Source organism: Archocentrus centrarchus, chromosome 17 (assembly GCF_007364275.1).
Source record: "Archocentrus centrarchus isolate MPI-CPG fArcCen1 chromosome 17, fArcCen1, whole genome shotgun sequence".
In the NCBI taxonomy this organism is placed as follows: domain Eukaryota; kingdom Metazoa; phylum Chordata; class Actinopteri; order Cichliformes; family Cichlidae; genus Archocentrus; species Archocentrus centrarchus.
Genome location: NC_044362.1, coordinates 7,900,436 through 7,913,170, shown reverse-complemented (window position 1 = coordinate 7,913,170; position 12,735 = coordinate 7,900,436). Strand labels below are relative to the sequence as shown.

Sequence of the window (12,735 nt, the reverse complement as noted above, 5' to 3'; positions counted from 1 at the left end):
TATACAATACAAACCTTTATTTGCAGCTTCAAACTTTTTAGTCTCTGTTTCTTGTATTTTTAGTTTTTTCTCCAGCTCTGAGAAAGAAAGCAGAAATTAAACTTCTTTTTTTTTTTTGTTTTAGCTCAAGCAGAAAGGGGATAACAAGTGTCACAGGTCTTCACAGTATATATAAGAGCTACTCTAACATGAAGTATTAAAACTGTTGGAGGACTGCAAAGACCCAAACCTTTGATTATTTTGTCAGATGCTTTGGATCTCTCTGTCTCAGCCTGTTTCAGTTTGGCCCTCAGATCTGCAATCTCCATCACTGGCAGAGACAAAAACACAACCAGAATGTTATTTTGTGTTAAACGAAGACCAACAACATGACACCAAATCATAAATACAATGATATTCATACCGTTTTTAAAATTCTCTGAATCTGCACTCTCAAGTTGACTTTCAATGTCTTCCAGTTGCCGTTCTTTCAAACTGAGTCTCCTTTGAAGCTCTGAAAACCAGTTTGAGATCAATGAACACAACCATCAGATCAAAATATAAGTTACTTCATGTGATATAAATGTCAAAGTTTGTTCTGTACCTGCAAGACTCTTAGTATGATTCTCCTTGAGGGTTGATAATACACCCTCCAGTTGTTCCTTTTCTGTTTCAAGTTCCAAAATCAGAGCACCTAAAAAAAAATAAAAAAACCCAAAAAGCTACTTTAAATAATCTGATGCTATTTGATAATTCACTCCTTTGTTCTGAGTGAACCAGAGCAAAACACACAGATTAGCAATCCTTATACCCTTTGTATCCAAAGTGGCTGACTTTTCTTTTATCAGCTTCTTGATGAAGTCCAGTTTATCCTCCAGATCTTCAAAAAACAGGCAGAAGTGATGTTTTAGGTCCCAAAAATATATTCTAACTTATTGTTATCACATTAGAGGAGAGCCTGCTGCACCCCACCTTTAATTTTTGCTGCTTGTGTCCGATTTTTCTGCTCTTGCTGCTTCCTCAGTCTGGCTATTTCATCTTGCTGATTCAAGATCTGAAATGCTACAAAAACAGGTTGATTTGTAATCTGTAAATTCACGGCAAACAAGAAGACAGTGAGCAGTGAGGGAAGTGTTTGATTCTGACTGTAACTCACTCAGCTTAGTATTTTCATTGTCTTCATTTTGAAGTCCTTTGATCAAATTATTGAGCTTCTCTTGCTGATCTGGAGACAAAAGATGAAGAATGACTTTTTCCCTTTGAATGCATGTATTATATTACAGAAACATAAGTGATTCTATTATTGCGTCACAATTGTATGCAGGTAAGATATTTCTGTCACTCACCTGCGATCTTGGTGAAATCTGTGTCATTTTGTGCCACACTGACGAGTTTCTCGATCTCTGTTTGTAAGGCAATAATCTGCAGAACTGAAAGAAAGTTGGATCACTGATAAGTATTTATACCAATGTTAATGATCTGGATTCTTTCAGCAGGTTATTAATCAGTTTGCACTCACATCTTTCTGGTTGAGTACTTCTGTTTTTCAGTTCTTTTTTTAGTTCTTCCAGCTCCTTATTCTTTTCATCTATAGCTTTTTGGAGCTCTGCAGATCAGACAAACCATTTTTTAAAATTCATGTATCAATGTATTTACTTATTTGCCTTCTACTAAAGCTGCACAGTAGCCTTTTTAGGTACACTATTCAATGTACTGTGCCCCAGTAGCATTGCTTACTTGACTTGAATTGGCAATGAAACCTACTCACCATCAACCTTGGATCTGGACACAGAGTTTGATAGTTGTGTATTTAGTTGCTCCAGTTCCTGATTCAGTGTAGAAATTTTAAGAGCTGAAAGAATCAGACTAAAGATCAGTGTTCAGAGTTATCTTCATCTAAGAAATAGGAAAATGTGCACAACATCAGTACATGTGCCCTATGTAAGACTCTCGAAATTTGGCGAAATTCTCCACCGTCACCATCTTTTTGTGCTGCTCCACCTGCGCCCCCTGACCTCGCTTCACATGGGGCATGCAAAACATTTCACGCAGCGAAGTGGGACATGATAGAAAAAGTTTGAGAATCACTGAGTTCATCTAAACTAAACTTTGCTAGAACATAGTTACATACACAGCAAATGTTTTTAGAAAGCATTTATTTAAAATCCCAATTCTTTTGATTTTCGTATATATTACGTTCATTTCATCATCTCCTTGCGAGTACAATGCTCTCTGTGTGTGTTTGTTTCACGTGTTACATTCCACGTATGTCGACCGTACATAACTGTCACCAAAATCTGCATCCAGCATGGAATTTTCTTTGAGTCAGAACTAAATACAGAATGAAGAATTAGAAATAAAGTCCTTGAATATCACAGACATATATCACCACAGATGACAATTCCCTCTGGTAAGGACCATCAGGACTGTGTGACCCCCTAGGCAAGTACTGCTAAATGTTATGTAAAACTGTATTTTTTATTTTATATTTTTTGTGGATGTTGCTTATCATTCCTGTATTTGAAAAGAAGTTTGAGGTTAAACGATCAGCCAGGATGAATTTAGATCGACAGCTGACATGTGAATTGTGTAGGGTACAATATTTATTACTATTCAGATCTTAAATTCTTGTTCAAAGAAATCAATACATACAGTATGTCCCATAAATGTGTGTTTTAGAATTACAGGCTTAATGTGTACATTTTTTGGTGATTATCACCGGTCATACCAATATTACTTGTGGTTCCTAGGATACTTAAGAGTAGAATAGGAGGCAGAGCCTTCAGCTTTCAGGCGCCTCTTCTGTGGAACCAGCTTCCAGCTTGGATTCGGGAGACAGACACCCTCTCTATTTTTAAGATTAGGCTTAAAACTTTCCTTTATGATAAAGCTTATAGTTAGGGCTGGATCAGGTGACCCTGAACCATCCCTTAGTTATGCTGCTATAGGCCTAGTCTGCTGGGGGGTTCACATAATGCACTGTTTCTTCTCATTCACCTTATTTACTTTGTTTATACTCCACTCTGCATTTAATCATTAATTGATATTAATCTTTGGCTCTCTTCCACAGCATGTCTTTCTCTCCCCTCAGCCCAACCGGTCGCGGCAGATGACTGCCCCTCCCTGAGCCTGGTTCTGCTGGAGGTTTCTTCCTGTTAAAAGGGAGTTTTTCCTTTCCACTGTCGCCAAGTGCTGCTCATAGGGGGTCGTTTTGACTGTTGGGTTTTCTCTGTATTATTGTAGGGTCTTTACCCACAATACAAAGCGCCTTGAGGTGACAGTTTGTTGTGATTTGGCGCTATATAAATAAAATTGAATTGAATTGAAATTGAATTGAATTATGGTATTCCACATAAATATCAATAGCAAGATTTACAGGCTGGGTTTTATGTAGGCAGAAGAAGGCATATATATATATATATATATATATATATATTTCTGTTCTTGAGTGTTTTAAACAACCAGGTTTGAATACATACAGTAATGAAGATGATGGTTGACTTATACATGCCTTTTCTTCTTCAGTAAATATACCTAAATCATGATTTATTGTAGATCAGTATCCTGCAATGTATCAAGTATTGCAATACCGTGAACCATGATACTGTGATTTACTCAGGATTCCCCTGAGAACTAAAAGTTAGCATACATCATGAATGAAACCGTGTTTTTTTATTTTTTGTAGATTATCAAAAGTCAACAAAATATGAACAACAGCTTCTAAAAGCTTCACTTTTTCAATGAGATAACAGACATCAGAAAAACCTAAGTTAAATATGAAAAACCTAGCTGACTGAAAGATAGAGCATGTTAATACAGAGCTAAGAGGTTTAGCACTCACCAAGTGAAGTAACAGAGTTCGATTTGGACTGCAGCTCTGTGATTTTGTTGGTCAGGTTTTGCTGCAGAGCTGCACAGAGACATTTATTGTAACAGTTGATCAGATGAAACAGTTTTCTATCTTAACCAAGAGCAGTAAGTCAACAAAGATTACACTCACTTGTAATTGTTTGCTCATCAACAGAACAGGTGGCTTCTGTCTCGTTCAGTTTTAGCCGCAGTCCTAAGAGAAAGATTATGTTACTAAGAAACAGTCTGAGCTAATAATGCTATGAAACTTGTAATTTATCCACATTTTACAGAGACTTGATAGCAGTTGAAATACTGTTGTATTTACAATGTGAAAAGCAGTTTGTTTTCTTTGTTTTTTAATCATACTTTGTGTAGTTAACTCATGAAACTACAGAATATTTAGGTCCATAAATTAAAAGAAAAATATTAGATAGCTGGTAGCTGGTAGGAGTTTTGGCTGTAGAAAATGCATCAGGCACATCATGGCAACACAATCTGATCATTTTTCATCAATGTTGTTTATACTACTCTTGCTTTAGGATAGTTCTGTTGTAGTTTTTTCCCCATGTGAAGTAACTAGGAGCAAGTAAACTTATTAATTTAAAGTTTCTCCAGTACTTTCAAGCACCTTAAAATCAACTTAATCCCTCTTGTTGCAGAGACTTAAACATGCCAGGAATGAACTTACTTTCGATCTCCTCCTGATCATGAGAGTGCTCCTCCTCTTTACTCTTCAGCTGAGTTATGAGATCTAACAAAATGTAAAGTATGCTTCAGATGAAGAAGGAATCTGATCTGATTTTTGCTTTCAAAGATCTAAAGAATACTCACTAGAAATTGTAGCAGAAGCTGTCGTTTCAAGGTTTTCGAGTACGGTTTGCAGGTCAATGATGTCCAAAACTGAGGAACACAGAAAGAAAGAATGAAATAGGAACCTTTTCCCTGATAATCTCTGCAGACAGCATGTTCTGTCTTTACATACTCAGTTTGGCATTTTCTTTGTCCTTCACTTTCAGATCGGTGACTTGTTTCTCCAGCTCTGCTTTCGTGGCTGCGAGTTCATTTTTGAGCTCTGCGATTGTTTTAAAGATGTTGAAACAGATTTAGTCATGCACAGGAGATCATGGTACACTTAGTTTTCACTATTCTGACTAATCTGTCCTACATCTGACTCGTCCATTTGTCACACTCTTAGGAAAAGGTCAGATGGAGATACTTACCGCTTAGCTTACTGGTTTGTAGCGTCTCATGTTTTGACAGCAGTTTCTGCAGGTGCTTCACGTGACTCTGCAGATTCATGATTTTCAGCGCTAAAGCACAAAAAGTCCAAAAGGTAGTTTGCTGTAAGAAAGACTGTAATAGAATCCCAAATACACTCAGTGCAGGAAAATGAGAGATTACTTCATGAGAGGGATGAAGGAAAAGAAAGAAAGCTCAACCTATAAGTGAACCTTCATGCTCACAGTTACTTCATACTCACTCAGTTTTGTGTTTTCTTGATCTCTGCTGTCTATTTGACTGATGAATCTGTCCATTCTGTTTTGCAGCTCTACGAAAAAGTAAATTGTCTTTAACACTGATACCATTTAGTCATCTACTGTAACTCCATGTCACTCTAAATCAGCATGTTAAATCTAAAATACCTCTTATCTGGTTACCAGCTGTCCCATTAGTATCCTTGTTCTGTAGGTCCCATATCTCATCTTGCAGCTCAATGATTTTTATAACTGAAACAAACAAGCATGCAATGAATGGAAGGTGGAGTTTGGTTGTGTCACTTAGTGGCATATTCCTTAAGGAAAATGTGTGTCACTACAGCCATGTCACAAAAATGTCTCCAACATGATGATGATTCTGCAAATGTTAGCTTCTCTTTGTGCACAGAAGATCTTTTTAGTGTCCGCAAATTTATCAAAATAAATTGGTATGTATGTGAGGCATGAAATGTTGGAAATATTTACTTTAAGAGTTCTGATAGTTCTTGCTTTATAAGCAGGTAATATCCAACTATTTCTCTTATGACATGAACACACATACACACAAACACTTTCAAGATACATGCACATATGTGGTCTAACATCCTTCAGAACATATTATCGTATATACTAAGTTTTAACTGTCAGAGTTAAAAACTCTTGGTCACTTGGTGAAATGTTAACTGACATGTTGCTGTAGCTGGTGACCAAGCTAAAAATATATTAGGCTACACCCATTAAGATTATTTGTTCTTAATTACTAATCTGCACTGATATGCAGATGGAACATGGAGATTGGGTAGTGAAAGCTAACTGGTTTGTAGTCCTTTTCTAGACTGAGTAGTGACCTATCCAGTTGAACCAGACTTTTTTTGCATGCAGGTAAACTGCCCATGAGAAAATTGTACAGTGCACAGAGAAGGAAATCCTGGCCCCCAAATTTTGTCCATTGTCCCCAGAGGTTTAGTGTTGTAATGGGTTGTCAGATTGCTTCAGATTGATCACAGAGTATCACAGAGCTCTCACTTGTTCTCGGGTTGGCAATGAGATGCTTTATTTCTGCAATTTTAGCATTCAGGTCGTCTTGCATCTCCTCCAGTTCCCTTTGCAGGCCTGTGGGGAGAAAGAGACAGTTTTACAACATAATTTCACATCTGTTTCCAGGAAGTGTGCTGACTATGACCATTGTTATTGACCTGAGATGATTTCTGGATCTTCTGCCTTTGAGATCTTCTCCTTCAAAGCCCTCTGTTCAGCATGCAAGTTGATCACATTCAGGACTGACAGAGACAAACATGAGCAGATATGAGTGCATAGTTTAGTTCAGAAATAAGGTGAGAAAGTGAGCAAAAAAAGAGAGAGAGAGACTTTAACTGCACTGCACTCACTGAGAGCTGTTTCAGCATCTTTAGTCTTGTTCAGTTCTACAATCTTCTTTTCAAGCTCAGTCTTCAGCTCTGACAAAAAGAATCACTCAGATCAGAAGTGAAGCTCAGACGCTTTGAGGCGAAGACAGATATACAACTTACGGTCTCGTTGCTCCTCCAGTCCAGAGCATTCTTCTGTCTTTAACTGCAGTTTTCTCTCCAGCTCTGATGAATGAAAGGAGAAAACCAAGTTGCCAGAATTTTGCACCAAAGTCTTAATTTTTTTCTGAATAAATTCATCATAACTAACTCATCTGTGAGATTGTCCTCAATAATAGCATATTTCCTGTTTTTTTTTTTGCTACTTTGTGACTTCAGCGACTTTTGGAGACAGTCGCTGTGTTTTTTTTTTGTACATAAATCTCCCGTACCATGTCCCTTCACTCGCTTCGGCACCCAGGGGGACTTCTAGTGACTTTTCTATACAGCCTCCAGCAAGATTTCTTACAGAAATGTTAAGAAGGGGAAACAACTAGCTTGTCTTTAAAAGTAACAACAGTATTTCTGAAGCTTGTTATTTAATGGTTTGCATAATTTGTTAAATTTAACACAAAAGCATGTCTCACTATTTTTGCTCACGTTCAACAATGAGTCTAAATTGTATGTACCCAGCATCGAGTTAGAAAATAGAAATAGTACAGCACCTAACCAAAAGACAAAATCAGGCTAGCTGTTGCCTCTGATTTCCTGCTGTGTGCTAAGCTAAGCTAAGCTAAGCTAATGATATATTGCATTATACTAGGAGAGTTAAATAGAGCTTTATATCCAACCCTCAGCAAACATGCAAATAAATATTGGTGCCAAAATGTGAAACTACTTTTTTGACAGCCTGCAGTATACAATACAAACCTTTATTTGCAGTTTCAAACTTTTTAGTGTCTCTTTCTTGTGTTTTTAGTTTTTTCTCCAGCTCTGAGAAAGAAAGCAGAAATTAAACTTCTTTTTTTTTTTGTTTTAGCTCAAGCAGGAAGCGGATAACAAGTGTCACAGGTCTTCACAGTATATATAAGAGCTACTCTAATATGAAGTATTAAAACTGTTGGAGGACTGCAAAGACCCAAACCTCTGATTATTTTGTCAGATGCTTTGGATCTCTCTGTCTCAGCCTGTTTCAGTTTGGCCCTCAGATCTGCAATCTCCATCACTGGCAGAGACAAAAACACAACCAGAATGTTATTTTGTGTTAAACGAAGACCAACAACATGACACCAAATCATAAATACAATGATATTCATACCGTTTTTAAAATTCTCTGAATCTGCACTCTCAAGTTGACTTTCAACGTCTTCCAGTTGACGTTCTTTCAAACTGAGTCTCCTTTGAAGCTCTGAAAACCAGTTTGAGATCAATGAACACAACCATCAGATCAGAATATAAGTTACTTCATGTGATATAAATGTCAAAGTTTGTTCTGTACCTGCAAGACTCTTAATATGATTCTCCTTGAGGGTTGATAATACACCCTCCAGTTGTTCCTTTTCTGTTTCAAGTTCCAAAATCAGAGCACCTAAAAAAAAATAAAAAACCCAAAAAGCTACTTTAAATAATCTGATGCTATTTGATAATTCACTCCTTTGTTCTGAGTGAACCAGAGCAAAACACACAGATTAGCAATCCTTATACCCTTTGTATCCAAAGTGGCTGACTTTTCTTTTATCAGCTTCTTGATTAAGTCCAGTTTATCCTCCAGATCTTCAAAAAACAGGCAGAAGTGATGTTTTAGGTCCCAAAAATATATTCTAACTTATTGTTATCACATTAGAGGAGAGCCTGCTGCACCCCACCTTTAATTTTTGCTGCTTGTGTCCGATTTTTCTGCTCTTGCTGCTTCCTCAGTCTGGCTATTTCATCTCGCTGATTCAAGATCTGAAATACTACAAAAACAGGTTGATTTACAATCTGTGAATTCACGGCAAACAAGAAGACAGTGAGTAGTGAGGGAAGTGTTTGATTCTGACTGTAACTCACTCAGCTTAGTATTTTCATTGTCTTCATTTTGAAGTCCTTTGATCAAATTATTGAGCTTCTCTTGCTGATCTGGAGACAAAAGATGAAGATCGACTTTTTCCCTTTGAATGCATGTATTATATTACAGAAACATAAGTGATCCTATTATTGCATCACAATTGTATGCAGGTAAGATATTTCTGTCACTCACCTGCAATCTTGGCGAAATCTGTGTCATTTTGCACCACACTGAGGAGTTTCTCGATCTCTGTTTGTAAGGCAATAATCTGCAGAACTGAAAGAAAGTTGGATCACTGATAAGTATTTATACCAATGTTAATGATCTGGATTCTTTCAGCAGGTTATTAATCAGTTTGCACTCACGTCTTTCTGGTTGAGTACTTCTGTTTTTCAGCTCTTGTTTTAGTTCTTCCAGCTCCTTATTCTTTTCATCTATAGCTTTTTGGAGCTCTGCAGATCAGACAAACCATTTTTTAAAATTCATGTATCAATGTATTTACTTATTTGCCTTCTACTAAAGCTGCACAGTAGCCTTTTTAGGTACACTATTCAATGTACTGTGCCCCAGTAGCATTGCTTACTTGACTTGAATTGGCAATGAAACCTACTCACCATCAACCTTGGATCTGGACACAGAGTTTGATAGTTGTGTTTTTAGTTGCTCCAGTTCCTGATTCAGTGTAGAAATTTTAAGAGCTGAAAGAATCAGACTAAAGATCAGTGTTCAGAGTTATCTTCATCTAAGAAATAGGAAAATGTGCACAACATCAGTACATGTGCCCTATGTAAGACTCTCGAAATTTGGCGAAATTCTCCACCGTCACCATCTTTTTGTGCTGCTCCACCTGCGCCCCCTGACCTCGCTTCACATGGGGCGTGGAAACATTTCACGCAGCGAAGTGGGACATGATGGAAAAAGTTTGAGAATCACTGAGTTCATCTAAACTAAACTTTGCTAGAACATAGTTACATACACAGCAAATGTTTTTAGAAAGCATTTATTTAAAATCCCAATTCTTTTGATTTCGTATATATTACGTTCATTTCATCATCTCCTTGCGAGTACAATGCTCTCTGTGTGTGTTTGTTTCACGTGTTACATTCCACATATGTCGACCGTACATAACTGTCACCAAAATCTGCATCCAGCATGGAATTTTCTTTGAGTCAGAACTAAATACAGAATGAAGAATTAGAAATAAAGTCCTTGAATATCACAGACATATATCACCACAGATGACAATTCCCTCTGGTAAGGACCATCAGGACTGTGTGACCCCCTAGGCAAGTACTGCTAAATGTTATGTAAAACTGTATTTTTTATTTTATATTTTTTGTGGATGTTGCTTATCATTCCTGTATTTGAAAAGAAGTTTGAGGTTAAACGATCAGCCAGGATGAATTTAGATCGACAGCTGACATGTGAATTGTGTAGGGTACAATATTTATTACTATTCAGATCTTAAATTCTTGATCAAAGAAATCAATACATATAGTATGTCCCATAAATGTGTGTTTTAGAATTACAGGCTTAATGTGTATATTTTTTGGTGATTATCACCGGTCATACCAATATTATGGTATTCCACATAAATATCAATAGCAAGATTTACAGGCTGGGTTTTATGTAGGCAGAAGAAGGCATATATATATATATATATATATATATATATATATATATATATATATATATATATATATATATATATATATATATATATATATTTCTGTTCTTGAGTGTTTGAAAAAGCCAGGTTTGAATACATACAGTAATGAAGATGATGATTGACTTATACATGCCTTTTCTTCTTCAGTAAATATACCTAAATATGTCATGATTTATTGTAGATCAGTATCCTGCAATGTATCAAGTATTGCAATACCGTGAACCATGATACTGTGATTTACTCAGGATTCCCCTGAGAACTAAAAGTTAGCATACATCATGAATGAAACCGTGTTTTTTTATTTTTTGTAGATTATCAAAAGTCAACAAAATATGAACAACAGCTTCTAAAAGCTTCACTTTTTCACTGAGATAACAGACATCAGAAAAACCTAAGTTAAATATGAAAAACCTAGCTGACTGAAAGATAGAGCATGTTAATACAGAGCTAAGAGGTTTAGCACTCACCAAGTGAAGTAACAGAGTTCGATTTGGACTGCAGCTCTGTGATTTTGTTGGTCAGGTTTTGCTGCAGAGCTGCACAGAGACATTTATTGTAACAGTTGATCAGATGAAACAGTTTTCTATCTTAACCAAGAGCAGTAAGTCAACAAAGATTACACTCACTTGTAATTGTTTGCTCATCAACAGAACAGGTGGCTTCTGTCTCGTTCAGTTTTAGCCGCAGTCCTAAGAGAAAGATTATGTTACTAAGAAACAGTCTGAGCTAATAATGCTATGAAACTTGTAGTTTATCCACATTTTACAGAGACTTGATAGCAGTTTAAATACTGTTGTATTTACAATGAGAAAAGCAGTTTGTTTTCTTTCTTTTTTTAATCATACTTTGTGTAGTTAACTCATGAAACTACAGAATATTTAGGTCCATAAATTAAAAGAAAAATATTAGATAGCTGGTAGCTCATTGCCCAGACCAGAACCCTTTCTACAATTTTACACATTTGGGCATGACTCTTTGGGCACTTTGACTCTTTTGGGCTTAAGTCAAAATGCTGTTATAATAAAGTCAGAGGACAAGTTTGTGAAGTTTGATGTATCTAGCTTGAACAGTATGTACCTAGTATGTATTGTATGTACCAGTATTAGCAGCAGGTCAAAGAGAATGATTATATTACTAAGCAACAGTCTGGGGTAATAATTCTGTTGACTTTCAAGGAGTTTTGGCTGTAGAAAATGCATCAGGCACATCATGGCAACACAATCTGATCATTTTTCATCAATGTTGTTTAAACTACTCTTGCTTTAGGATATTTCTGCTGTAGTTTTTTCCCCATGTGAAGTAACTAGGAGCAAGTAAAACTATTAATTTAAAGTTTCTCCAGTACTTTCAAGCACCTTAAAATCAACTTAATCCCTCTTGTTGCAGAGACTTAAACATGCCAGGAATGAACTTACTTTCGATCTCCTCCTGATCACGAGAGTGCTCCTCCTCTTTACTCTTCAGCTGAGTTATGAGATCTAACAAAATGTAAAGTATGCTTCAGATGAAGAAGGAATCTGAGCTGATTTTTGCTTTCAAAGATCTAAAGAATACTCACTAGAAATTGTAGCAGAAGCTGTCGTTTCAAGGTTTTCGAGTACGGTTTGCAGGTCAATGATGTCCAAAACTGAGGAACACAGAAAGAAAGAATGAAATAGGAACCTTTTCCCTGATAATCTCTGCAGACAGCATGTTCCGTCTTTACATACTCAGTTTGGCATTTTCTTTGTCCTTCACTTTCAGATCGGTGACTTGTTTCTCCAGCTCTGCTTTCGTGGCTGCGAGTTCATTTTTGAGCTCTGCGATTGTTTTAAAGATGTTGAAACAGATTTAGTCATGCACAGGAGATCATAGTACACTTAGTTTTCACTATTCTGACTAATCTGTCCTACATCTGACTCGTCCATTTGTCACACTCTTAGGAAAAGGTCAGATGGAGATACTTACCGCTTAGCTTACTGGTTTGTAGCGTCTCATGTTTTGACAGCAGTTTCTGCAGGTGCTTCACGTGACTCTGCAGATTCATGATTTTCAGCGCTAAAGCACAAAAAGTCCAAAAGGTAGTTTGCTGTAAGAAAGACTGTAATAGAATCCCAAATACACTCAGTGCAGGAAAATGAGAGATTACTTCATGAGAGGGATGAAGGAAAAGAAAGAAAGCTCAACCTATAAGTGAACCTTCATGCTCACAGTTACTTCATACTCACTCAGTTTTGTGTTTTCTTGATCTCTGCTGTCTATTTGACTGATGAATCTGTCCATTCTGTTTTGCAGCTCTACGAAAAAGTAAATTGTCTTTAACACTCATACCATTTAGTCATCTACTGTAACTCCATGTCACTCTAAATCAGCATGTTAAATCTAAAA

The 12,735-nt window shown here is 36.7% G+C and overlaps 1 protein-coding gene across 1 annotated transcript in view; it reads right to left on the bottom strand.

Moving 5' to 3' along the window:
- Positions 1-12,735, bottom strand: part of LOC115795685 (centromere-associated protein E) — a 33,340-nt gene that overhangs the window by 2,419 nt on the left and 18,186 nt on the right. Inside the window, exons 55-93 of the mRNA XM_030751707.1 lie at positions 12,576-12,644; positions 12,316-12,405; positions 12,078-12,167; positions 11,927-11,995; positions 11,784-11,846; positions 10,995-11,057; positions 10,836-10,904; positions 9,314-9,397; positions 9,065-9,151; positions 8,892-8,975; positions 8,702-8,770; positions 8,518-8,607; positions 8,357-8,425; positions 8,151-8,240; positions 7,971-8,060; positions 7,797-7,877; positions 7,583-7,645; positions 6,836-6,898; positions 6,695-6,763; positions 6,503-6,586; positions 6,333-6,419; positions 5,475-5,558; positions 5,312-5,380; positions 5,052-5,141; positions 4,814-4,903; positions 4,663-4,731; positions 4,520-4,582; positions 3,980-4,042; positions 3,821-3,889; positions 1,748-1,831; positions 1,499-1,585; positions 1,326-1,409; positions 1,136-1,204; positions 952-1,041; positions 791-859; positions 584-673; positions 404-493; positions 230-310; positions 15-77 (exon numbers count right to left, since the gene is read on the bottom strand). Coding sequence (XP_030607567.1) covers positions 15-77; positions 230-310; positions 404-493; positions 584-673; positions 791-859; positions 952-1,041; positions 1,136-1,204; positions 1,326-1,409; positions 1,499-1,585; positions 1,748-1,831; positions 3,821-3,889; positions 3,980-4,042; positions 4,520-4,582; positions 4,663-4,731; positions 4,814-4,903; positions 5,052-5,141; positions 5,312-5,380; positions 5,475-5,558; positions 6,333-6,419; positions 6,503-6,586; positions 6,695-6,763; positions 6,836-6,898; positions 7,583-7,645; positions 7,797-7,877; positions 7,971-8,060; positions 8,151-8,240; positions 8,357-8,425; positions 8,518-8,607; positions 8,702-8,770; positions 8,892-8,975; positions 9,065-9,151; positions 9,314-9,397; positions 10,836-10,904; positions 10,995-11,057; positions 11,784-11,846; positions 11,927-11,995; positions 12,078-12,167; positions 12,316-12,405; positions 12,576-12,644 — 3,027 coding nt within the window. The remainder of the gene's footprint in view (positions 1-14; positions 78-229; positions 311-403; positions 494-583; positions 674-790; positions 860-951; positions 1,042-1,135; positions 1,205-1,325; positions 1,410-1,498; positions 1,586-1,747; positions 1,832-3,820; positions 3,890-3,979; positions 4,043-4,519; positions 4,583-4,662; positions 4,732-4,813; positions 4,904-5,051; positions 5,142-5,311; positions 5,381-5,474; positions 5,559-6,332; positions 6,420-6,502; positions 6,587-6,694; positions 6,764-6,835; positions 6,899-7,582; positions 7,646-7,796; positions 7,878-7,970; positions 8,061-8,150; positions 8,241-8,356; positions 8,426-8,517; positions 8,608-8,701; positions 8,771-8,891; positions 8,976-9,064; positions 9,152-9,313; positions 9,398-10,835; positions 10,905-10,994; positions 11,058-11,783; positions 11,847-11,926; positions 11,996-12,077; positions 12,168-12,315; positions 12,406-12,575; positions 12,645-12,735) is intronic.